General features: G+C 37.3%; 1 protein-coding gene across 3 annotated transcripts; it reads left to right on the top strand.

Annotated features, from left to right (window-relative positions):
* LOC311294030 (disabled homolog 2) lies at window positions 1–27060 on the top strand. 3 transcript variants are annotated; one of them, XM_084414653.1, is made up of 14 exons: window positions 1–408; window positions 8725–8933; window positions 15429–15577; window positions 17068–17166; window positions 17283–17414; window positions 17637–17720; window positions 18279–18302; window positions 18391–18423; window positions 18864–18926; window positions 21220–21831; window positions 22688–22835; window positions 23825–24325; window positions 25146–25225; window positions 25334–27060. In XM_084414653.1, the coding sequence occupies exons 2-14, from the start codon at window positions 8852–8854 to the stop codon at window positions 25400–25402; spliced, it is 2076 nt and encodes a 691-aa protein (XP_084270779.1). In that variant the 5' UTR covers window positions 1–408; window positions 8725–8851; the 3' UTR covers window positions 25403–27060. The 3 variants fall into 3 exon arrangements, with proteins under 3 accessions (XP_084270779.1, XP_084270778.1, XP_084270780.1); XM_084414652.1 differs by having other exon boundaries at window positions 59–404; XM_084414654.1 differs by having other exon boundaries at window positions 233–404; window positions 23828–24325.
* Window positions 27061–27554: the final 494 nt, after the last annotated feature.

Genomic DNA, 27554 nt, shown 5'->3' on the forward strand with positions numbered 1-27554 from the left:
ACTTATGTCATCCAGGGGGAAAAAAGGTGCACAGGCTAGCGAAATGCAAGAAATCAGTGCCCACAATAAAAACAGCCAGCGAGAACGCATTCGAAACATTTGGATTACACGATCGATCATGTGTTGTGTGATGCTGTAGACGCAGTGAATTTGAGGAGAACCGCCGTCTGGTCTTCAGAGGGTTAAATTTCCCTTTGAGGGGGAGTTACTGAATCTGCAGCAACATCAGAGCGCATTCCTCAGAGCTGCCAACATCCCGGGAATAAGACCTTCACCGTCAACATCTCAGAGCCACATCCCGGGAATATACCGCAGTACCGGACACGCGTCGTCTCTGTTGTCAAGCCGCGTTTTCTCTGCTGGTTCGGAGTATGCGAGCTCCAGGATCCGCTCAATGTCTTAATGTAGGTGAGCATATAACGTTGTCCTTAAATGAATTAGTAGCCTAATGTGTAAGAAAACCTGGCGATTTTTGCCAGCTTTTGATATCGTGCTTTAAACAAACGAGTAAACGGGAGAGAAAAATATGTCGGGGTTTTATTTTAAATATGTATTTATATTAATATGATCTGTTTCCATTCACTGCAGCATGAGCTTTGTTACTGTCTAAAATCCTCATACTGTCTTTCGCAATGCCGTCTTATGGGCTATATTTAAAGAATTCCCACTAAACACTGAAAACATTATCACAGTAACGCGTGCTACTGCTTTAGCACAGACAAATGTGTCATTCTAACGCATTCTAATGTTTATTTTACCGTTGAGTCGTCGATACATTCATGAATAATCATTTACCGGTCTTACAAAAATGTGAAATATGTATCTCATTATAATGTCCTTATCAAATCTATCCCAGATCTTTTTCTGTTTGCCAATTGAACCTGTTGATTTTAAATTATTTCCTTAAAAAAAAAAAGTGAAAATAGGTTGATATGACATTGATGTTGGCAGCTGGTCTGACCTAAATTCACATGTTTGCATTCACCAACAGTGACCACATCCGTTAGCAAACAGCTTCATATTGACACCCCACTCAAAGGCATTTGTCAGGTGTATCTTACCAAGATCTAAAATGACATAAAGTGATACATGCAACAGCATAATCAGTATTTTCTAAGGATTGCATACAAGTTTGAAGACACCTAGGACTATACTCAGAGCTCCTTGTCTTAAAGTTCAAAGACATTTCTAAAATTTTGTATTTCTGAAAATTCACTTTTTAGACTTCCCAGCAGAATCACAGGCCTGATTTTAATAAGGGCCTCATATGACCTTAAATAGTGCTTATTAGTTGTTACAAACAAGATGTTGGATTGCTGTGCTGTTTTGAGCAGCTCAAGCTTTGGTGACTCAGTTTACGTTTGGCTGCAGCTATGATCTCAGTTAAAGGGAATGTATGTCATTATGTCCCGGTTGATCTAAATGGCAGGGACTTGGAAAAGCTAAGCCTTGAAGCGTGAGTGGCATTACAGTAAGAGTTATAAGAGGACACGCTCATTTTCAGTATAACTTTAACTGTACTCGGTCATTGTGATTTTGCCAAGTAAGACATGTTCCTGGATCCTGGAACAACATTCTTGTCCAAAAATGTAGTCCTAACCCTATCCCTGCTCTTAAACCTAAACCAAGCCATAACTTATCCCTAAAATCAGAGTGGAATAATATGCGAATAACACTGATGTAGAAGCACCTAACCCTGGTTGTAAGCCTAAGCTTGACATAAACTGTAAACTTGTCTCTCAATCTGATTGGTAGATTGGAATGTTCCAGGATCAACAAAGATGTTGATCCAGGAAAATGTTGTACTGAAATCACGCTCACCAGTTACTTTCTATTCCCTGTATGCCATTTTCATCCCCTTTTGCTTCACCATCCCCCATAGTACTTTTGGAGGAGGAAATACCACAGTAAATATGTTCCTCTTCCTCTTACAAAGCTGGAAACGTTGAGGGAAAATGTAACCCTTTTTTAGTGAGCTCACTTTCATGTAGTAAAAAATAAAAACCTATTTGAAACATTCGAAAATGTCTTTGTTCCTCACATTGGACATGGACAGATGCTTTCAATCATATTGAAAACAGCAAATGTGTTTTTACTTAAGTATGTGTAAATTACTTTACCACGGACAAGGAGCCAACACTGTGTTTAACTGTTTTAAAATGTGAATTACCATTTAAAAATGATGCTGGGTATGACTCACGTCAAGACATTCTTCTTTCTCCTGTTGGTACAATGTGTGCTGTTTTATTGGAACCAGATGTTGGCACTCAACGTAGTTTCTCTTCTGTCTCTCATTCTGAACTCTTCAAATGCTGTCCAGCACCTTTCCTCCTCCCTCTCTCTTCATAAAAAGACCAACATATTTCAGTGGAGAATGTAGTCCAAAAAAGAGAGAAACAAAGGCAACTCTCCATCACTTCGGACCTTTATGAGACTCTTCTCCACTAACTCTGCTGTCTTTTCTTGCCTCTGTGACTTTTTATTAGACAAAAGGGACTGTTATTGTATTTCATTGTAGACATATATAGGTCAGTAGAGAAGTCATGGCTGCTCTTTTATGTGTAGAATGGTATTTCACTGTGTTGGCCACATGCTGAGGTAAGTGACCTTTGCCCCAAGTGTTTGTTTGTACTGCACTTTCCCCCCTCCTAAAAAAGGAATGACTTTGGAATTTTTCCTTTACACCAGTAAAGAAAGAAAATGTGCTTTAGGTCCACACGTGGAAGCCTTTGCTTTTCAACATTATCTGCTAGGATAACACTTGACCTCCACACACTTAAAGGGATAGTTCTCCTGAAATCGGAAATTCTGTTATCATTTACTCACCCTGACGTTGTTCCAAACCAGCATGACTTTCTTCTATGGAACGCATCTTTCCTGGATAGTATTTTCCAATGCACATACCTTTTTAATCAGAGTCTGATAAATCTGGTGCAAATTTCTGCATGGAACGCAAGTGAGTTAACATTTATACAACATTTATACTGACACTGTCCAGGCTTTGACCCATGACAGGACAAACTCTCTTGCCCATCTTGTTCAGGACAGAAACTTTGGAAATCATTAAGTCATTGTGCTGCAGACATTTAGCCTTTACTGAAGCGCTTCATTTTGGCTTTTCTAGAAACCACTATTTACAGTGTAGTTTCACAAATGACATCATTTAATCCTCATTAAGAGTATTGTGTCCAAGGTTTGTGTATAAAACAGTTATTTAGTCTGTTCATTTAGTAGGTCTTGAGCAATCATGTGGCTTACTGCACTGTTTGTCCTCATTCCATTCCCTGAAACATTATTTCAGCAAAGGCTAGATCGAACAGCTTACAGTACATAATGGCCTCCTACAATTACTGTGTGAAAACTGGATTTACATTTGCTTAGTGTTCTATAAAAAGTTTGTTGTGTCACTAGATGAACCCAGTTATGGTGTTATGGTGTTAAGGTGTTATGGGTTAGGCAGTGTTTGTACACCAGACATTTTAATGCCTCTTTTGTTCCAGAACACATGAACGACCACACAAGCAGAGAGCTAAAATTATGGTTTACGGTGCTTCTGAAATGTTTTTACTTATAAAAAAACTCTACTTATCATGGGACCTCATGCTGAGATGATTCATTATATAATAATTTACTGTGAGGTAACCTAAATATCACTGGATAGGCCTAACACTTTAACAGTGGGTTTGGTCTCCTTCTGTTAAAAGGAAGGATTCAGATGTTAAATCAGAATTTTCAGTATCATTCCTCCAGTCTTCAGTGTCACATGATCCTTCAGAAATCATTCTAATATGATGATTTGGTGCTCAAGAAACATTTATCTTAGTATCTTTCTTGAAGTGATACATATTTTTTCAGGATTCTTTGATGAATGGAAAGTTCAAAAGAACAGCATTTATTTTAAATAGAAACCTTTTATCACTTCATAAATGTCTCTACTGTCATTTTGGTCAACTTGCTTTGAATTTTTGATGTAATCGTTTCTTCTTTTTGAAAACTGAGTTGTAATTTCTTCTTCTGAGGCTGCGTACTGTGTTCCTTGCCCTCATTTTGTTTGATTATGTGTCTTGGATGATGGATTGTGTGTTTGCTGTGCAAAGCCAGCCTGTGAGTGCAGCACTATGAAAAGAGATGCCCATACTTGTCATCGGTTGCCATAGGAACCATCACAGTCCAAAGCCATAAGGGTCATACAATAATTGGCTAGCCACATGTTGCATTTGAATTGCAAAATGATACATGAATCAATATCAGTATCACCTTAGCCTCCTTTTCTATGGCCGGCTTCTGCTCTGATCCCCATCCTCAGGCAGTTCATTATCCTCAGAAAGAGTCTTAAACGCAGAGGTGTTCTGGCCATTAAATGCATCGTTCGGTCCTGCATGTGGCACGAGTACAATCAGGTCTTTGTTCCTGGTTCCCCTATGTGTTCCTTCTAGTTATCCAGTGTCCTGTTGACATCTGACAACACACCCCTGGAGATTTTGTCTGTCCAGTGTGTTTACCTCAGATTCTTGGCATAGAGCTGGGGAGGATGTGTCTTCTTGGCTTTCTTTTTTTTTTTCATGTGGATATTTACACATACTCCATAGCTTATGTTAAGTGACAGCCTTGGGGCCAGGAATAGGGAAGAGGAAAGATGGTGTTTATATACCCGTTCTTAGTCCTCTCTGGCTGCTGAACCAAGCACTGAAGACCCGCTGAGATGCCAGGCAGGAGAAAATGGAGACTAAGAGGGCTTCTCAGGCCAGCAAGAAAGTGCAAATATTGATGTTTTCCATGCGCTTTGACTGGGAAGCACTAAAGTCAGAGTGTGACAAATATTTTAAAGATACAATACCCCATATATGTACAAATAACGGCAACTTATGCGTCAAATGGTGACAATATGGTTGGTCAGAATATACAGTTCACTGAGTTTTATTGGCCAGCAGAAGAGCATGAATTGCCTGTTTAGATGAAGCTGTCCAGTTCAATACCTGATGCCATGTAGTCATTGTAAAAAAAAGTGATTATGGATAATGTGTTTTTGTGATTGAATTTGTCACATTTGTTTTTCAGATGTGTCACATTAGGAGGTTTTGCTTATGCAGTCCTCTTTCTAGCATTAGCTAAACACCCCACTAGTGTGAGGTCTGTGGGATGTTATTTTGAACAACTAACTCCTGCAAATGTTTAAATTTTTTTCACTCATGCTTCCTGTATTTCTGTACCTTGGACAAGTTCCAAATATGTGCTGCAACTTTTACTTTTTAAAGCTTTTCACATTGTGCGGTTTATTAAAGCAATAAGACGTTGTACTTTCCAATGATTTTGTATTAAATATTATGGCTACAAATAAATACTCATATGAGTAATTATACCTTGAATAAACATTATTATATACACTGTTTCGATGGTTTGGGGCCAGTAGGATTTCTTTTTTATAAGGAATTAATACTTTTATTTAGCAAGAATGCATTAAATTGATCAAAAGTGACTGGAAAGTCTTTTTACATATAAGATTTCTTTTTCAAATAAATAAACAAAAAAGTATCATATATTGATTACAATAATAAGAAATGTTTCTTGAGCAGCAAATCCGCCTATTAGAATGATTTCTGAAGGATCATGTGACACTGAAGACTGGAGTAATGATGCTGAAAATTCTGCTTTACCATTACAGGAATTAAATACATGTTCAAATACAATTATTTTAAATAGTTTTCCACAATATTACTGCTTTTACAGTGTTTTTGATCAACTAAATGCAGCCTTGATGACTTCTCTCAAAAGCACCTTACTGACCCCAAACTCTGAATGTTAGTGAAGTAACCTGGCCAAACTGTAAGCTGTTTGCTATTACCGCAATGTAGCCACTTGCTACTTAAATGGAATCTGCAGTGTGCATTTAGTCATACCACAGCCGCTTTAAACGCAGTGCATCCAGCCAGATTTAAGAGTCATAACTGTGTTTACTACAATGAACCCTTGCGTGTTGTTTTGTAGGATACACCATGTCAGAATCTCAAAAGTTTCTGTAACTGTTCACCTTTGAACACCTAACTGAATTCATTATTGAATGGTTTAGAAATCCTTCCAGGAATAAAGTGCTCGTAAAATGATAATGGTATGAGATAGTGGCATTTTGAAGATATCTTTCTACTTATTTGTACTTCTAATATATGTATCTTTGAAACTACATAAACGTCTATGGACATACAGTAAATGTGTATGTGAGCTATTCACACAGTCTGGTATCTAAAATATAATTTAGATGTGCTCGCTGACAGTGTGGTAGATGTACACACATAATATGTTTTCTTTCGTCTCTTGGTGTAGACTTATTAGGATAAGCTTGTCAGCTAGATAGTTACCAAGACTTTACTCCTGACTAGAACATCTTAATACGTCACCGGCATGACACATTCTTCCTCTGGTTCCATCCTTCCTTTTTGCCTGGAAGGGAAGTCACATGTCTATAAAGGACACTGCATTTGTGGATATTTTGTGCCAAGGTTGCTCTGTCTACCGTGAGTTGCCAACAGCTGTCATTCAGGGAAGAGCAGCTGGTACTCTTTGCTCTTATAATAGAATCTGCTCACTAGCTATAGATGACCAGCAGAAGTCTGGGGTCACACGTGGGTCGCCAGTGTGAGAGGTGAAGCTGATTATGGGTTAAGAACTATTTATGTCTGGTGAGACACAAAAGCATACCATTTTGAGTTGGACTAGATAACAACTTTGACTACAGGAAAAATAATATAGCGTATTTCAAAACCTGTGAATTTACTTGGTCTTTGATTCATGAATGACTGCTTCTAAAAAGTTTTATTTGATTATTATTTACATATGAAGAGTTCAGATGAAAAAGCCTCTAAGTGCCATCTGAAATTTTCTTCTAGAATGATCATTTTTATCAAGCTTGTATATTTAAGTTCAGTAATTTCACTTAAATGACAATTCATAGGTAATTTTCATTGCCATTTAAGTGAAATTACTGACCTTTAATATACGAGCTTCATAAAAATGATCATTCTAGAAGAAAATTTCAGATGGCACTTAGAGGCTTTTGCATCTGAACTCTTCATATATTATAGTCTTCTTTATTAATATTTTGAATTAGCTTTTATTTATAGTTTATTTTTTATTTTTTATTCCATTGTATTGAATGTTCTACAGGAAGGCTATTTCACGGAAAGTGTATGTATTTATAGGCAGCTCGAGTCGGTGAGTTGAGGGTAAAAACATCCCAAATATTTTCATGTAAGAGTGACTTTGATTTTTTGATTGAAAACAAATGTACAAAAATAGCCTGTCTGTGGTATGAAGAAGGTGGAGAATGAATAGATCCCAGATGGAAGGGAAGCTGTGACTTCCTGTCTTTGGGTGCAGGGCGGTATAATTGCAATGCAGAGACAGCGGGAGATAGAAGCTAAGGGTACTGTGGTCCTATAATAGATATGCCAAGAAAGGACAGGTTCGAGAAAGCAAAAATGTCTCAGTGACCTATCATCTCGGATAAGTCTGAGCCAGTTATCTGTATTACCTCAAAACATGAATGTCACGTGGGTTGTTAAAGGCAGCGAGTGGAGAGTATTTATGGCTGAACAATGTCACCACAGAAAAATGCTCCAGAGTTCAGGATGTTTATTCAGCTTCTGTTTAAGCACAGCCACTTTGTATTCCTTGTGGACTTCAGTCCACTAAGATAAAACTGGTTAGCACATTATTACAAAAGGTAACCAGCATTAGAGAGCAAGCGATTCACCAACATCTGACATGCTAATGCTTGTCTCGGCACTCCGGACTGCGACTAATGTGTGTGTCCATATACGGTTTCATCAGATATCATATAGTTAGAGCATGTAACAGTGTTTTTAAATAAGTCAGCCAAAAAGCTTCACGACTCAAGCTCGCTAAAGAATTAGAGGCTTGAATCAGACTCAGTCCATGAATCATTCTGAGCCACTACTGAGTTCACAACTGACTCTCTTACTAAACCTCAAGTCATTTTTCAGTTATGTACAATTCTAAATGAACTGTGATGTGTACTTTAGGTCCCTGAGACTCACATTAGTTTATTGACTAGGTAATTGTTCATATGAGAACGTGGAAGTTAAGAAGATACATGCTCACAACAGAGTTTTGTTTAAATAAATTGTAGGGATAATGTTTAACAAGAAGCGGAAATATTTTACAAAAAGTATTGATTTTTTTTTGGTCCAAATGTAAGGTTGAATTTACTTTAAGTTAAACTTTGTTGGAGTGACATTTTGGAAACATAATACACAAAACAGCTTTTTTCTGCAGACAAGCAGAAAAATGATTACAAAACAGTGATATGAATAGACTATGACACAAATGTCATCAGGACATAATCATTGTAATGTAATAACTAAAAAGTAATTTGCTCCTAAATGCTTCATATGCTGTCATATCGATCGATTAATCACGATTAATTGCATCTAACATAAAAGTTTGTTTATAAATATACAAATATACATATATATACACACACACATATATAGTTACATTTATTATATAAACACAAACTTTTATGTTAGATACGATTAATCGATTTGATAGCACTAATATACTCTATTATTGTCTGGAGCCCTGTTGCCTACACAAAAATCTGCTAAATAATGCTACAGTGGCTTTATTTTCCTTTGATATGTACATTTGTAAACCTCTACTAAATCTGTTTCCTGTTTTGCTTTCTCTCCCTGTCTCCTTCCTATCCAGTGCAGGCACTGTTGATCATGGTCCACTGCTGAGTCAAGCTGTGGTGCACACACTGCAGAGAGGAGAGCAAGAGGGCTTCAACTGATCCTGTCTTCACATTTGTTTTGAACAAGGCTGGCCTTCAAACATGTCTGCAGAAGTGGAAACCAGCACACCCCCCGTCGAGCAGGCACCTTTTAAGACACCCTCCAAAAAAGAAAAGAAGAAGGGTATGTGACAGTGACACTTTTCACACGTCAATATCTTGTTTTGTTTTTTTATAAAAAAGGCCAGACCTTGGGTGATTCAAGTGGTTTAAATACTTTTAGACCCCTTTTTTAAGCACAGCTTTGGCAATGATTGTTTGACAGGCTGCAATCATTTGACTTTTTACTTAATTGGGGGTTGCTCAGTAAAAGCCTCTATTATGAGAGAAAATGCAATGACTTGTTTAAAGAAAGTACAAAAACTGAGTAGACGTCTTTGCTGACCTACTTGTATCTACTAGCACATCATTAGTGGTATAGTGAGTATCCCACTGAGATTTGCTGTGAGTCTTTAGCTGTGTGTAATGTGAGTGTGAGTTGCTCCTAGCGTCCACGTCTCCAGAGCACCTACAAAAACCAAGCTTTGATCCATTACAAACATGTAATGAACCTATTCTGAGGTAAAACTAAACCCTCATAAGAGTTTTGAAACTTAAATACATCTATTGTACTTGCCACCTCCCCAGATGAAAAGGCAGTTTGTTTAGAGATTTGATCTCAGAATTTACATGAAGTTATGCGCTGGTTAAGAAAACCATTTTGTGATTACATCCATGATTTATGCTTCAGAATCCAAAGGGTTTGCCATATTGTTCTCGGACTGTACAGTTGGAATCAGACAAAAATGATTTAATAGCTATGTCTTAACCTAAATTCATCAGTTTATCAGTAAATGTGTGCTTTCCTTGGAATGTTTCAGTCATTAATCTGTGTTGTGGAATGTTGAGCATGGGTGGGCTTTTATTAGTTTCATAGGATATTACTTTAAGCCTTCTGGCTTTTTAATATTGTAATACATTTAGATTTTTTGACTTCTTCATCTAGGGACATTTACAGATGTGCAACTTATTTATTTATTTGAATATATTACCTTTTCCCTTTCTCCCCTACTTTTATTTTGTCTATAGAGATACACTGTGCTTGTTTGCAACCTAATTACAACTGTACAAGTTTAAAAAGCTGGTAATACAATATACAAGCAACCTGTTTTCTATATGTATTATACTATTAGCACATTTTCAGCAAATTTTAGACATTCCCCATTTAAACCTGGCCTAAATGCAAAGCTGACCCAATTGTAGCATTATGATTGTGTTGTCATGTATATGACCCAGTGATTACATCTGACAAATGGTAAAAAATAAGGCACTGTTTCCTCTCAAGAGGACAGTTTGAGTTCATCAAGTTCCTTGACATGTCGTGTAGCGCAGTGCAAAGTTGGCGAACAGCCACCTGCAGAAACCTAAAATCCTCCGTCCAGAGCTCCAGGGGCCTCTTTGACCCAATATTTCTCTGGATTTATTTTTCTAAGCTGGAACCTGGTGCACAGTGGTATTGTTTGTCTTGCCTAGCTCATTCATACCAACAGAGCACACTAGTGATGGATTCCATTACAGTTCTGTTGCTGTTTCCACAATACCTTCCAGCTGCGACGGCAAGACACTCTCCAACATGTGTATTTATGAGCCTTTTCCACAGGCATGAAAACAAGCAAGATGATTCCCACAGTCTCACGCGGAATAGCCAGCAGTGATTTGGGCAATGAGGTGCATCTGGGGTTGAAGGAGGTTTCATAGTCATGTGTTGGACATAGAAACAAAAATATATTGGTGCAACATCACATTTGATCTTTCAGCCACATTGTTATTGCAGTTCATGTATAGCCCCATTTTTCTTTCATTTCTTTAACTTTTTTATAGATGAATGTGTTTTTGGCTTACCTTAATGATCAGGCTCATTTGTGAGCAATAGGGAATATTTTTTCAAATTGTTCACTCTCCACATACCCCACTCATGAGTTTTTACTTCCAGACCAACAAAAATCACTTGTCATCTTGATTGAGATCTTAATAGTTATAGGTAAGCCTATAAATTACTGTGTTGGTGCTTAATCTTACAACTATGCATGCACCTGTATTAAAATTCTGTCCGATAGTGGTAAGGCGATAATTGATTTTGTGTTATGGCCAATATTAAAATTGTATTTACATCTTATCTAAATAAATAAAAAATAAAATGCTTAAAACTTATAGAAAATCATTTACATGCTACAAGTGAATTTAGGCATCACAACATTATAATGTACAGTATGATAAATAAAAATGGAAATATTTTAAAATGTGATAAAGATTACATATAAAGTCAGCATGAAATTAAAATTCACCCTATTTTCTATTTTATTTTGAACGATTCATCCGTGCATGTTTCATTGTTTTACTTTTTGAAAACTATGTTTTATTTTTTTACTCATAATGTTTAAGCAAAATGTCATAATTCATCTTGCAGTGAAACGACAGACTTCTCTCTGGTGACATATGCAGGACTTCTCCAATCAGCCCACTTAAACTTAAATAACCTAAATAACTTTGTGTGAGAGTTAGATGCGGCACAATAATATAAATGTTAGATTGCTAATTTATACATTATACATTTATAATTTATACATTTATATGTAGATACATTTGAAAAAAAACCTCAAATATCAGCCAGACCTGTAGATCTTACTTTAAAAATAGGCTAACTCAGTCTATGAATATTCTGTTTATTTTAGCCAATTAAAAAAAACAGACAGAACAAAAAGGTCTACACATGCCATTTAATGAAAACAGTAACTAAACCAAGCACTCATATTTATGGGTATTATATGTTCACGTTGGGAGGGGGTTATAGAGCTGAAACCTCAAGCCTGTAGAGTCCCTGCATGGGATGAATGTCAATGTTGTCCCTCAGCTTGGCCACAGAAGGCATGAGGTCTGGGCCTCGGCCAGACTGTTCTCTCTCAGTCTCTTTTTGTTTCTCTGCGTCTGATTCACTCTTTCTTTCTCCGCCTCTGCCATCTCAGCAGCTCCACTGGCCAAAAGGGGACATCGCCACATAGTCAGCTGAGCTCTGGTTTTGAAGTGAGACACAGGGCAGGCAGACAAAATAAATGGCCAAAAGTCAAGAAGAAAGAAGAAGGATAGTGAGATACCAAGAAGACCCAATGAAGAGCTCATAGAGAAGAGATTGGTTGTTTCCAAGGGAGGAGGAGGACATATATGAACTCTCAAACTAGCAAATAATGTGGCACATATCCAAAACAACACAGTTTTAAGACTAAAACATGGCCAAACATTGGCCACACAAAAAATGCTCTGGGAGGAGCCAATAAAACACAATGATCAGCATATTTTCATATATGTTTAGTTTCACTGTGTTTTTGTTTGGTTCTGTTCTGTTCTGTTCCTGTTTGCCTGTGTTCTCAATCCTTGTTTGTTTCCGTGGTTTCTGATTACATTACACACCTGTCTTAAGTTTTGTTGATTAGCCTCTTGTATTTAAGCCCTGGCTTGCGTTAACGTTGTGTTCCTTTGTGTAGTGTTATATGGTTCCTGTTTATTAAAAGTTACTTGATCGTTCGCTCTCTCTCTCTCTCTCTCTCTCTCTCTCTCTCTCTCTCTCTCTCTCTCTCTGGTGGATTATCTACACACACGAACATTGCAGAACACAATACCTAGAATAGCTTCTTTTTTTTCGGTGAAATACAACTATGGACTTACCTGCTGTGTGTCTCCTGTTGCTGGAGCAGGGAGATCGCTCACTTTAGGACCACACGAGGTAGAGTTCTCAACGGGCCTGAAAATAACAACCCGACCCGACCCGACCCGGCCCGTGGCTTTTAAAGCCCGGACCCGATGTAACCCGACACATCAACATGAATTATCTGCCCGAACCCGGCCCGCGGCCCGACGGAATTTTTTTTTCTCATACACGTATTACTATTATCATGACCAGCAGACGGAAATTCAAATCAACCTTTAATGTTAACGCCTTTTAACAATACAAACAACTGAAACAATAAACTTTAAATATATAAATAGGCTGTAGTAGCGACGGTGAATTCACCTGAGGCAAGTTTACTTTTCACCAACTCCATCTTCTTCTCCAGGCTAAAGGCGTGCACGCAGCGGCGTCAGGTCTGCCCCCGCCCCTCTCCGTGATGCGCTTGCACGCAGCAGCCAGACTTTCTTTACGGTGAACAGCAGCGATGATTAATAAATGTTTTTTTTTTTTTTTTTTTCACTGACTGGAAAAGATTAAGCCCGAGGTCCGACCCGACCCGAGTCATTTGATTATATTTTCGACCCGAACCCGCGGGTCCCGTCGGGTTTGTCGGGCCGACCCGACCCGTTGAGAACTCTAACACGAGGGACTTTTTAGATCTGGTATGCCTCACCTACTATCCGGACTGCTTGCTCTGTTTATTTTCCGCGTTTGTAGAGTGGGTGCTGGTGAACAACGGATCGGCATTCACCGCCTGCCCTGTTGAGGAGGAGCCAGAGTCCAGTCAGCCACCTCACACACCCTGCACGGAGCATACACCAGGATCCACCTCAGACACAGAGTCTGAGCCTGCCGCGATGCCAGAGTGGACGTCTGAGCCAATCATTGCCCCAGAGCCCAAGCCCAGCGGAAAGTCTGACCAGGTGCGTGAGCCGGCAACATTGCCCATCCCAGTAGGTGTGCTTGTGGAGTACGAGAGGATGGATTGGAGCCTCACCCATACTTGAGGCCTCCTGCATCTCTGCTGGTCCCGCCCAGCTCCAAGTCTCCTGTGTTTCCAACGATCCCACCCAGCTTCCTTCTCCCACCTCCTCTACCAAAGATAGCCAGTCCTTCGAACCCATCTCAACTGGTTCCCTTCAGTTCCTTGGCTCTTCCCCTGTTTACTCCACTCTGCTGCACGGATCTGCCTCGGGTCTTCCAGTCTCCAGCTCCGCCTTGGCAAATGGATCCCTCAGCTCTGTCTTGGTTGAACAGTCTGCTCCACCTTGGCTCCTCGCCCCCTCGGCTTCACCTGTGACTGTGGTCCTTATGGCTTCACCGGGCTCCCTCATCCCTCTGGCTCTCAGTCCAACTGGCTCCGACTCAGTCATCCAGCACTCTGGCTTCACTTTTGCCACTAGTCACCACGGCTCAAGGACCTACGGTGTCGCCCGGTCTATGTATCTCCTTGACTCCGCCTGGATCTCCAACTCTCCTGGCTTCGCCGCTGGTGGTCGGATCTCTGACTCTTTCCTGGCTTTTACCTCCGTCATCTCCACCGTGATGTAACCATCTGCTGGCTGTCGCCTGTCTCAGACTCCTCGTCCTCCTCCAGAGCCACCCTCCCTCCTCTGTTAAACTTTAGAGCGCGAGGACTTGCCTTCCAAGAGAGAAGATACATGTTTAGTTTTGGTTCTGTTCTGTTCCTGTTTGCCTGTGTTCCTGATCCTTGTTTGTTTCCATTATGTTATGCACCTGTCTATAGTTCTGTTGATTAGCCTCATGTTTTTAAGCCCTTAGATCTCCTCAATGCTTTGTCTTGTGTTAATGTTGTGTTCCTATGTGTAATGTTATATGAATACTGTTTATTAAAAGATACTTGATCGTTCATTCTCTCTCTCTCTCTCTCTCTCTGGTGGATAATCTGAAGCACTTTGTGTTCATTTTATTCAGCCTCCTTCAGATCTTTTTGAGTAATCGCCCATATTTTGAAATACGCTTGGGTAACTTGCTGACATTTCCAGTGATTGAGTAGCATTCAGACTGAGATTCAGAGCTGAAATTCAACTAGAGATAACTCTGTATCTCAGACAGCTGGTACCATCAGCTCCTTCCGAATGGCATCAATCCCAGCGACAGCTGTAATTATGTCTCTGAATCGTTTCTCATTCCTCTAAGAATAAAGGATTTCGTAAATGATTCTTCACTGCACTATTCATTCCCATTTTAGAATGCTTTTTGTTTTGAATGACAGCTGCATTTGTGATGAGCCGCATTTGCCTGCTGTAAACTGTAATCAGTTAATTATATGGAGCAGTATTTTAAAAAGGTTAAATGACAGGGGCTCGTCCTATACTACAGAAAGGACACTTAATTAGTGGTTTCATGTATGAGTGAAGAACTTGCTTTTTCAGCTCTTTTCAAAAGGATAAACCTAGCCAAGAAATCTAAGGCATTTTCTCAGAATTGTTTGATGAAGTTCAAAAGAACTTTATATGATATAATTTTTTTGTAACACTTTTGATCAATTTAATGCATCTTTTCTGAATAAAAGTATTAATTTATTAAACTGTGCCCAAAATTTGGAAGTCTATATTTGTACATATTAAAATATATGCACATATATATTTTCATTTCCTAAAACTCGACTGAAAAAAATCTCTGGTTGGTAATTACTGGCTTAAAGCCATAAAAAACGAAGTCTTTTTTATATGTTGTCTCAATCTCTCCATAAGCGTTTGAGGTAATTGCAGCAGTGTATATGTTCATGGCAATCTGCGTCACAGCAGTCAATCTATTTTACAAATCTGTTTAATAATAAAGCATTAAATTATTTCTCTTTTGCAACACACTTTAAATTAAATACTTTTAAATCTCACAATATTTCATTTTATGTTTTAGATTCAAATCTCTCTTTTTATCTGCTTTTTTCAGCTGCAGCGAGCCCAGAGAAAACAGATGAGTTCCTCCTTGCCAGGTTCAAAGGTAATGGAGTTCGCTACAAAGCCAAGTTGATCGGTGTAGATGATGTCCCTGAAGCAAGAGGAGATAAAATGAGCCAAGACTCCATGATAAAACTGAAGGTCAGTCAGTGAAAGGTCAAGCATGTTTGTTTTTTAGTACAGTATATCTTAAAGGGATATTTCACCGCTGGAAAGATGAATGTGTATTTAAATTGGGTCATTTATGTAGTAGAAATGTGAAATTATTTTAGAAGTTGGTGCCTTCTAGACTGAGAAAAGCCAGAAAATGTATTTTGGGCTCATGTGGATGAAAGACAACAACTCCCAGAATGCACTTGCTTCGCTGCCACTCCCAACGAGGCCACTCCCAAGCCATGCCTACCGGTTACAGAGGGTGGTATCAGATGAAATTATACAACTTAGCTACTAGTTGACTCGAAACTGAAAAGACGCCGTTTTATCGTGAGATCCCACCCCCTATGGGCAGGTTGAAAACATGCGGAACTAGCTCCTACTCTCTAGCTCCTAGTCTCTAGCCTCTGGCCAAAAAAGCCTCCATTGACGCAAAATTACGATTTTTGCCTCATCTGAGTTTTTTTTTCAAGCACACAGAAATCTCTCGCCTCAGGGGGACATGAGGGAGGGAAGCGCGGTCATTCGAAAATACTACCGGGTTTCTACTGATACAAAGCTTAATGCTAATCGGTGAAGTATCCCTTTAAGTGACTTCTAGTAGCCGAAACTAATGGCAGAAACATAGGACAAGATGGATTTATTTGTATTGACTTTTCACAATGCATGTTGTTTCCCAGATAACAAGGAACATTCTCAGAACTTTGGCTAAAGTTCTGGCAATGTCATCTCAAAGTTATGAGCAAACATTATTCCAGTAAAGTTAATATAACGTTTGTTCACAGTTATGTGGTCTTTAAAATGTTCTCAAAAATTTTGCACAAAAAAAAATATTGTTCATTAATGTTCATTAAATTTTAGTATTGTAATTGAATGAATATTGTTCTAAAATTCTTTTCATTTTAGTTTGATGTTTGTCTAACATTTTTTTACTGTTGCTAATTGTTTCAGAATGATTAGAGAGCATTCAAAAGTAACGTCCCCATTATGTTTGCATAATTACAAAATTAAAATTAAAATTCAAACAAAATTTTAAGCGTTCAGAGAACATTCAGAGTTAACGTTTTTGTAACTTAAAAGTTAGCGTAGCAAAATGTTTTAGAACATATTTTTGTTAGCTAGGTTTAAAGCCTTAATATCTCCAGAGAGCAAACTGTGTCAATGAAATATACCCTTAGATTGTTAGATTTGAGGAGAGACATCTTTGCAAGAAAGAGAATAATTGAGTCAACACAATGTTTTCCAGTATTTTTGACATAAATATGACTGGCGTGAAGTAATTAATTTGGCTGTTTTTAGTTTGTTCTGATTCAATATTTATGATATTTTAAGAGACAGAAATATCCCTGTTTCCAAAGAAGTCCAAATGGTTTAACAGACATTTATTTAGCAGGACACTGACTACATGCAAGAAGTCAAAATGATTTGTTTTTTATTCTCAGCAAACATTTATTTGTCTTTTCTCTCTGCGATCCCAGGGCAAGGCAGTGGCAGCTCGCTCTGCGGGCAAACACAAGCAGAGAGTCTGGGTGAACATCTCCCTCGCAGGAATTACTGTTACTGATGAGAAAACAGGGGTCTGTCTCTCTCACTCACTCTTTTATTTATACTGACTAGAATAAACTCTTCAACAGATATACCGTTTGATACCCAATATACAGTATTCATTGTTACTTTGTTTTTATTTCTTCAGGCAAAGATACTGGAGCATGCAGTAAATAAGATCTCCTTCATCGCACGGGATGTCACTGACAGCAGAGCGTTTGGCTATGTGTGCGGTGCGGAGGGCCAGCACCAGTTCTTTGCCATTAAAACGGCACAGCAGGTCCAGTGAGATTTTATGGAGCAAAGCTCTTTCCTTCTTCACACACTCATGCCTTAGGCACACACAGACAAACTTGTTCTCTCTTTCTCTGTTACTCATTTCCCAGTAGTGCGTTTTTCTAAATGCATTCCCACAAAAACACATTCCCCCCTGCTCACAAACATTCACTCATAAACCTGAAGGAAAAATGCCTTTTAACACATTGTTTGTGTTTCCACTCAGGCAGAGCCTCTTGTCATCGACCTGAAGGATCTTTTCCAGTTAATCTTCAATATGAAGAAAAAAGAAGTTGAGGGTTCAAAGAAGGTGCGAGACTCCTCAAAAATATTTGTAGATGTATCTAGACTGTGTATGAGCCAGTGAGAAACTGTTATACTCATACTTCAAGTGTAACTCTTTCAAAATGCAAGAAATGAATGTACCATTCAAAGTTTGGGTTGGGTTTTAAAGAAATGAATACTTTTTAATTCAGCAAGGATGCTTTAAATTGATCACATGTCACGGTAAAACATTTATAATGTTACAAAACACTACTAATTCAAATAAATGCTGAACTTCATGTAACACTGAAGACTGGAGTAATGACTGATGAAAATTCAGCTTTGACATCACAGGAATGAATGGCATTTTAATTATTATTATTATTAATAATTATTTTTTGTTCAAATAAATGCAACCTTGGTGAGCAGAAGAGACTTCTTTCAAAAACATTTAAAAAAATTACCAACCCCAAACTTTTGAACGGCAGTGTACTGTATGTATATCACCACAAACTAAACTACTCAATCACTGTTGTGTATAGATAGCTCTTTTTGTCAAATTAGGTACATTTTTATTTCTAATCAGATCTTGTTTTCACTTCAGGATGAAAATAATAAAGTCATAGAGGTAAGTATTGAGACATTAAATAAACATCTGCTAAATGTTTTATCATACTGTATTTTGCTTCTAACTTCTGTCAATCTTACCTCAACAGAATGGCAGTGAAGGCTCACACAATGACAGAAAAGTGAGTATGATTTACATTCACCAAATGGTCCTGATATTGTTCCACAACAGTGAAAGAGTTTTGTTAGTGGCCTCCAACCTGAAGGCTCCCAGATGCCAGTAGAGTTGTGGCTCTCTGGCCCAGTTCCTAAAGCCCCCTGCTGGGTTGTCTTCATGTTGTTGTTCACCATTTGCACACTGCACCTAAACTAGTCTCCTTAGGGGGTGAAAGCTAATTAAGTTAGCAGACAGGAAATAACTGAGATGCATCACATAGCAGCTCTGGACATTCTCCCACCACTCCTTTCACTCACAGTCTTTGGAAAAAAAACACAATTCTCCTCATTCTTCAATGCTCATTTCCTCCCATTCATCTGCCCTCAGAATGAAAGGCTTTTCTATTAGGTGTTTTGGTTACTCTGACTCTGTTTGGTGTCAACTTTATTTTCAACTCTGTTGCAGGGCGTTGAACAGCTGGACTTGTTTGGAGACATGTCGACCCCACCTGACTTAAACTCTCCCTCGGTAAGACTGTTGGGCAAGAATGAGTCATGCATATTAATGTATAAATACACACATTCAGACTGAATGTGAGACGTTTTCACTCCAATTTTGGTTTGTATTGACGGTGACACTCTATTAACACAAGAAAGATAGACTACCATTATGAATGCTATTTCCATGGAATTCTATTATACACCAGCTCATTTACCAGACCAAAGCAACATTATCCAAATGAGACATTACGCCGTTTGAAAGAGACTAGTGGCGTTTAGACAAGTCTCGTATCCTGCTATAGTCCTTGTTTAGTCTCTGGTGCTTGATTGACCTCAAATGAAGAAAATGCTGTCATGGGGAGAAAAAGGCTTGGGCTCAGGCCAACAAAAATAACAAGCACTAAAAACTCAACAAGGCTCAGTTGTTTGAAGACACTGCTCTATAGAATAACTTCACAACTATATGAGGCAGTTTTTTCTCAGTATGATTAATTCTAAGGCCTTTGAAATAGTTAAATATGTTACATGTAAAATACATGAGTTTCCACAAAAAGAATGAATCTTCCCTTATCCGGTCATCTTCTGCTTGCTGTTTACTTTCATGGTTGACTTTTTACAAGTGGTGTTGATGCAGAGTTTGTTCTGTTCTTCTAACTAAACATTGCATTGACTGTGAGAGAACAAGTTCAGGTAATGTGTGCATATACTGTGAAGTTTATTCATCCATTTTTAGCCATCCATTATTCAACCAGTGTTTTGTTGTCAAAAGCATGGTGTATTGGGGAAAAACACTTAAAGGGATAGTTCACCCAAAAATGAAAATTCTGTCATCATTTACTCACCCTCAAGTTGTTCCAAACCTGTATGAGTTTCTTTGTTCTGCTGAACACAAAGGAATATATTTGGAAGAATGTTTGTAACCAAACAGATCTCGGTCCCCATTGACTTCCATAGTAGGAAAAAAATATACTATGGTAGTCAATGGGGACCGAGATCTATTTGGTTACAAACATTCTTCCAAATATCTTCCTTTGTGTTCAGCAGAACAAAGAAACTCATACAGGTTTGGAACAACTTGAGGGTGAGTAAACGATGACAGAATTTTCATTTTTGGGTGAACTATCCCTTTAAGTAGGGTTGCCAACTTTAGTGGAGTATAAGGGACACCATTGCACCAATGAAATGCACAAGAAATTGACAGAAATCGATTGTCCTAAGATTTCACCATAATTAGCTAGTAGTAGCTGCCCTCTCTTCTTCCTCATTCTTCCCCCACTGTCAAATGTAGTGTCTGTGTAGCAGTTTCTAATATCAGGGCTCTCAATTTATAACTCACTGTGTTTCACTTTCATGTTTTGCAATTTGTTTTCTATTCTGCTCTGTAGCTTCTATTACATTATGTGCAGACATATAAAAGGTATTACAACAGTTACAAAACAGATGAGCTTTCTGATAAAGAGAAGAACAGGTCAACACACACATACTCCCCCAACAGTAAGGCCATTAGAAGAACCCTACATATTTAACTAATAGATGAAATAATAAAATAAATAAATGTATATACATACAAAATATACTCTACTCTGTAGTTTTAACATTGGCACTTGTATATACAAAGTTTGGGGTCAGTAAGATTTTTACTTAGCAAGGACACATTGAATTGACATTAAAGACATTTATAACGTTACAAAAGATTTATATTTCAAATTAATTCTGTTCTTTTGAACTTTCTATTCAAAAACTTAATATACTAAATATTAATCTGCACAACTGTTTTCAACATATAATAATAATCAGAAATGTTTCTTGAGCATCAAATCAGCATATTAGAGTGAAAGATCTGGAGTAGAAGACTGGAGTAAAGGCTGCTGAAAAATCTGTGGAAATCTGTTATTTTAATAATATTTCGCAATATTACTGTTTTTACTATATTTTGATTAATTAAATGCAGCCTTGTTGTGACTTTTTTCCTCTTCAAATCTTGCCAAACCCAAACCTTTGAACGATTGTGTAAAATTGATTCACATGCAAAAAAGATATTGTTCTTAACGGTGTTGGTACAAGACACTTCCCTTAAAGACAGAACAATCCTGTTTTATACGAGATGGTTGGCAGCCCTACACTTATGTCATGAACGCACACGCTTGCATTTCTGATTGATTAGACTAAACAGCATTTATATGGAACAAGTTTATTGTACTTCATGCATGACTTCATCTATATACCTCTTAAATAAGCATTCATGTATTATTGACATCAGCTTATTATTTATTTATTCTTCTCTTTCTGTTTCTCTCCCAATCCTCCAAATCTTCCTTCAGGAGTCTGAGAACATCCTGTTGATGGATCTGTCCACTGAGATAGACAGCAATCAGAACTGTGTTAAAGGAAACCCCTTCACCTCATCTTCTATCCCCAGAGCCCCGTCCAGCCTCTCGCCTGAGAACCCCTTCTCTTCTCAGCTCAACTTCTTCCCCGCCCCTATCCATGACCCGTTCAGTGATGACCCATTTTCAAGCGACGACCAATCAATCAGGGACTACCCTGCCACAGAAAACCACAGCACTAATAACTTGTTCAATGGTGGCCCTAAGAATGGTGACTCAGACTACTTGGGCCAGCAGTTCGACCAACTCTCCAACAGGACAGTCATCCAGGCTCTCAGTAATGGCCACTGGCCTTTAGATGGCAGAGCTGCAGAAGCCACTAGCTGGACTCAGAATACTGTCCCAGTTCAAGAGCAGAACGGACATGGGAAAGTGACCCCTAATCCGTTTGTCGTAGATTCGGAGAAGATGCAGCCAGTGCAGAATGGAGTGAAGCATGAGAATGGAGGCATGGGAGAGCTACCTGTCAATCAAACCAAGGATTCGGTTATTATAAGCCCTCCACCACTCAATATGAAAGCTGGGAGGGGCAGGAGGAGTGTAAAGGTAAGGTTACATTAATGACTGTATTTTGATAATTAGATGGCCTCTTTCACATTCTACTTTTCTTCTTACTTCTTTCTTATTTATATCTAACACCACTTCATGATCTGGTAATGTTGTTTACCTCAATTTTTAATGCTTCAGTGACTTGTACTTGTAAGGTAAGGATTGATTTGTTAATGTCTTTCCCATCACATTATGAATATATATATATATATATATATATATATAAATATATGTTCATCAAGGCTGCATTTATTTGATCAAAATACAGTAAAAAAACAGTACTATTTTGAAATATTATTACAATTTAAAAGAACTGTTTTCTATTTTCATATATTTTAAAATGTCATTTATTCCTGTGATGTCAAAGCTGAATATTCAGCATCATTACTCCAGTCTTCAGTGTCACATGATCCGTCAGAAATCATTCTAATATGCTGATTTGCTGCTCAAGAAACATTTCTTATCAAGCAGCACAACTTTTTCAACGTTTATAATAACACAACATTTATTTTTTCCCTAGAATTCTTTGATGAATAGAAAGGTCTAAGAACAGCATTTATTTAAATATAAATCTGTGTAACATTATAAATGTCTTTACTGTCACTTTTGATCAATGTAATGTGTCCTTGCTGAATAAAAGTATTAATTTCTTTAAAAGACCCTTGTTAACTTTTTAACGGTAGTGTGTATATATATACGATTTTTTAAGGTTCATTTCTACTGGTATAATTTTTTTTATTTTTTTTTATTACAATTTATTAAGCTTGTTTTAGCCTGTTCTGTTCTGTTTTTTGTTTGTTTTTATTTAACCTGGTTGGACTCTGTTTTATGATCATTTTCTATTCTTTTATAGTCCCCTTCAAATGAAAAACTTGAGATGGATCTATTTGTTTCACCAAATCAATCAGAATCACCACCTCCTCAACCCGAGAGCTGCCCACTCAACTCTGTCAGTTTGTTCAGCAGGAGCCCTTCCTCCACTGACGCACTCACAGTTCTTGGTAAGACACTCGAGACAGTAAATAAATAACTTGACATTTGTGAGTTTCCAATAAAATACTTTTTCAAAATGTCAGTGATTCTTATTCAAATGAAAGTTTAAGTCTAGAATAAGTGTTCTTTTATTTATATATTCCTCAAACAGTAGAGCATGGTGCTAGCAACGCCGAAGGTCATGGGTTTGATTCCCAGGGAATGCAGGAACTGATCAAATGTGTATCTTGAATGCAGTGCAGGTCACTTGGCAAAGAAAAGAAAGTTTAAGGTTAATTACTGTCAAGCAAACAATGGAACGGCTGTCCTGTGGGTAGTGCAGTTCCAATCTCAAAACTTTTGTGATGTTACCTTTATACAGTATATTATAAATATAGAGCTTAATGAATTACATTTCATCTACACTTCCTTTGAAAAGTTTGGGTTGGTAAGAATGTTTTTGATGTTTAAAAAAAAAACAGTAATATTTAAAAATATTATCACAATTTAAAATAACTGTTTTCTATAGCATTATATTTTAAAATGTAATTTATTTATGTGATGACAAAGCTGAATTTTCAGCAGCCATACTCCAATCTTCAGTGTCACATGATACTTTCTTACTTATAATGCTTAGTATTTTTGTGGAAACCGTAATGCTTTTTTCAGGATTCTTTGAGTATTTTGAAGTTCAAAAGAACAGCATTTATTTGAAATAAAAATCTTTAGTAACATTATAAATGTATTTACTGGCACAATTTAATGCATCCTTAAAGGTATTAAATTCTTTCAAACATTTGAGGGATATTGTACAGTAGAATAATATTCATAGAAAGGGCGGCTGATATGGTGATTACTATTCTGTTTAGCACAGTAATTACAAATTTAAATTAAAATAGCTTGTTGTGTCCAAAGAATTGCATGGTCCGTTTAATAATTGCCTAAAGAAGGAAGACTGAATAAGTGCAGCTTTTTAATATTTAACCTTCTTTTTATCAACTCTATATCTTCTCTAAAGAAGGGTTGTCTCTACAAGCTCCACCTGCAGTTTCCACTCCTGGAGCGGCTCCGTGGAATCAGCCCCTCTCGTCCATCTTCCCCAGCACCACCAGTGCCTCTCAGCCCTTCACTCAAGTACCCGTTTTCTCCACTTCTCCTGGGCCTGCCTGGGGAACTACTCCTGGAGGTTTTGGAACCTCGACCGCAACCCAACAGCTTCCATCATGGACCACCCCCTCAGTTTCCAACGGATCCAATGGATCCTGGACCCATCATACAACCCTGGGGAACCCCTTTCAGACCAGCATATTTCCACCCAGCCTTGTGGCCAATGGACCACAGAGCTCCAGTCCCCCTCCACTGGTTCCACCTCGGGCAGTAGCCACCAAAGAAGCTCCAAAGGTGGACAGTGATGCTTTTGTTGACCTGGATCCTCTAGGAGAAAAGGAGAAGAGAGATGTCAAGGAGATGTTTAAGGATTTCCAGATAGCTAAGCCACCAAACGTGCCAGCAAGGAAAGGTAAGCAGATATTGCTGTATTTGTAATTAAAATCTCACCTGTTTTAACGATTCATTAACACCATCACTGCATCTGCTGTGAGTTTGAGTCGCTTATAACGTGCATTTGGGAACGCAGCGTATGACAGGATCACTTTATTACACATTCGCATAATTTTCTAAATTTTTGTGGACATACATTTTTAGCATTTCACCAGATTTGCAACGGGAGCGTTTATAAACCTGTTGTCAACTAAACACAGAGGTCTTCCTGCAGTTTTCCAACAAAATAAAATCTTGAAGATTTAATGTTTGAAAGTGAAAAATTGAGAAAATAAATATTAGTACTGTAACTTGTAGTGTAAAATACAATTATTATTCTAATTATCAAATACTTATTTTTGTATTTTTCAGTGCAATTGCATTATTACAATAGTAATATATTTATGACTTTATTTTTTTTATAATTACAGTCAAAAATAATAATGTGAAAACAATTTTATTATTATTATTATATGCAAATTGATTGAGTTCCTAAAAAACAGTGTGAACATGATGTGGCATGACACTATTACATTTAAAAAGATGTAAATGGATATACTGTAAATAAGTACCTTTACTAAGAAAAAATTAAAACACACAAAAAAATTAAATATTTTATTTGTTTACCTATGTCATGTGACTATTTGCCAACAACCACAACATGCAAATGTGTTGTTAAATTATTAAAATATTAAATTTTTAATTTTACTTCAAGCTAATATTTTTAGTCAAAGGGTTTCAGCTGAAAAAAAGTTTAACTGGAAACATCTTGACATGACAAATAATTTTTGTCACTGCAGAGCCATTGAAGATTGGAGGTCAGAACCCATTCGACAACTCCTTTGGAAAAGATCTGTTTGGCTCGTCTGTACCTGCAACTGTACGTATATGTGCATCCTTATGAAAAATTTTATCATACAACAAACCAAGTTTTTTTTCCCGAGAACCTCAAGAATATTTACATTTCTTTTCTTCTTTACCTTTACAGAGTGCTCCTCCCATAAAGGCAGTGGGCTTAGATCCTTTCAGAGACCCATTTGGAAACCCATTTGCATGATAGCCGGCCACCTTGATGACTCCATAGGGTCCTAGTATGGATCAAATAAAAATCATTGAACAAGAAATTATGCAAAAACAATTCCATTCCAGATGCTTCTTACAGCTTCATAATGTTTTTGGTTTTGGCAACTGTTTTTTACAGAGCACCATTTTATGTAGCTTTCCCACTAAAGTGCATCCTGTTCAAGAGCAGGTCTCTTAGCTCTGATGTCACAGCCAATGTCTGACAGCCAAATTAAGTGTGTGCAATCCTCCTCCTTTCATAAACCAGAATTGGATCTGCATGGTGGTCGTGGGCAGGCTGAAAATAAACCATCATCATCTAGTGCTGGTATCCTGTTAAAACATGATTTTCAGTGCAGTTTGTCTCTAAACAACATGGTGAGAGTGGTTTTGTTTTGTGTACTAAAAGCACTCAAAAGCAATTTTGTCATTTTTGCACCAGTAAACAAGGCATTGATGTCTGTTGCAGTATTATTTTGACTTTATATGTTTACTTTTCCACATTTATCAAATGCTTTATAGGGCATGATTGGTCACTAATTTTGACAAATGTTTTTATGAACTGGCATATAAACTGAATAAGATTCCAGATTTAAAAAAAAAAATCCAATCCTGGATTATATTACATGTCCAAATACAAACCAACATGATGGACAGCATAGAGACAATGTATATAATATCTGTAGGGATGCTTTGATATGATAACTGTGCAATCAACATCTGATGATCTGATCTGTACTAATCACATGATACATACTGTACTGACCTGTTCATTATAAGAGAGCAACTGACTCTAATCAACCTGTATTTGAACTGAATCCCTTGCGAGACGTTTTTTTTTTTTTTTTTTTTTTTTCATGAACTGTATCCAGTGCTGTTATTTGTGAGGTTGTGAGCTTGCTGCATTGACTAATATATACAGTATGTACTGTTGTGAGGTTAAAAGTTCTCTGTTTTTGTTTTGATTTGACATTGTACTGAATGAGTAATCTTTAATTGTGACCACTGGCATGTTGTCAATGGTACTGCAACTATAAACACCTTCAAAAATAATATCTATATCCATAGTGTTGGAGGATGTTGCCTGTATGAATTTTAGGCGATACTTATTAAGCACATTGTTTTGCGTGAAACATGATCATCCAGAATGTTTCAGGTAATACTTGATATAAGTATATTGATGTGTCTGTCTGATTGATGACGTTTTAGTACACTGCTCTTTATTTTTAATGTTTTCCTTTTTGATAGATGAGGATATAATCGTTTTCCACCAGACAAATTAAGTGGGCAAACATATGAAATTGCAAGGCTTAACAGTGTAACGGATATGCATTCATCTCAGTGGATTAATGATAAAAAAAAAAAAAAAAAAGGAATGCATTTACAATACTGGATGTTGAAGCCTTGTCAGAATGAACTATGTGAAGTATCTATGTGTACATATATAAATATCTGCTCTGTTATGCACTATGCCATCTATACCTTGGATGTTATAGAACTAAGGTGTTTAAAAAATGTAGTCTCGCTGCAATAAACTGGAATTTTAGTTAGTGAGAATAGATTAAGAATTGTCCTATTTATCTTTTGCAAAGTTTGTATTCAAGTCTGAAAGACCAGTTAGGTCTACTTCACATTAAAGTGACGACTGACTGATTTGAGTCTCACATGTCTCATATATTTCATATATTAAAATTGGGAGAGTCTAATGGTTTATATATTCTATGAATGGGATCCCCTTACAAAAAATAATTATTCTTTAATTTCATTTTATGAAGTATACTTAAGTAAGTAAAGTGTATTTAATATATTTATACGAGTATAATCAAGTATATTTTTAAGTATACTTTATGTAGTAAGTATATCAATGTTCTAGTAGTATACTTGTAAGTGTACTATTTCAATATTGCTTTGGACTAAATTGGCCCACTTTTTAGAATAAGTATACATTTAAGTGTACTATAAGTTTAACATAAGTAAACTTTAAGTGCATTTGTACTGCATCTGTACTTACTACAAGTGAACTTATACGTATACTTGTAGTTTATTATTTAAATAATTGCAGTCCATTAGTTTATGAAAGTACACTTTGAAGTTTACTCAGTAAACTACTAGTTTAGTAGTTTTATACTGCAAGTATACTTGTAGGT

The sequence above is a fragment of the Rutilus rutilus genome (assembly GCF_951802725.1).
Source record: "Rutilus rutilus genome assembly, chromosome: 7".
NCBI classification, from domain to species: domain Eukaryota; kingdom Metazoa; phylum Chordata; class Actinopteri; order Cypriniformes; family Leuciscidae; genus Rutilus; species Rutilus rutilus.

Coding starts and splice junctions, on each gene's coding strand:
- LOC311294030 (XM_084414653.1), top strand. CDS start 8,852: ATGTCTGCAGAAGTGGAAACCAGCACACCCCCCGTCGAGCAGGCACCT. Junction 17,721..18,278: donor AAGTTGAGGGTTCAAAGAAG/GTGCGAGACTCC, acceptor TTTTCACTTCAG/GATGAAAATAATAAAGTCAT. Junction 18,424..18,863: donor GCTCACACAATGACAGAAAA/GTGAGTATGATT, acceptor ACTCTGTTGCAG/GGCGTTGAACAGCTGGACTT.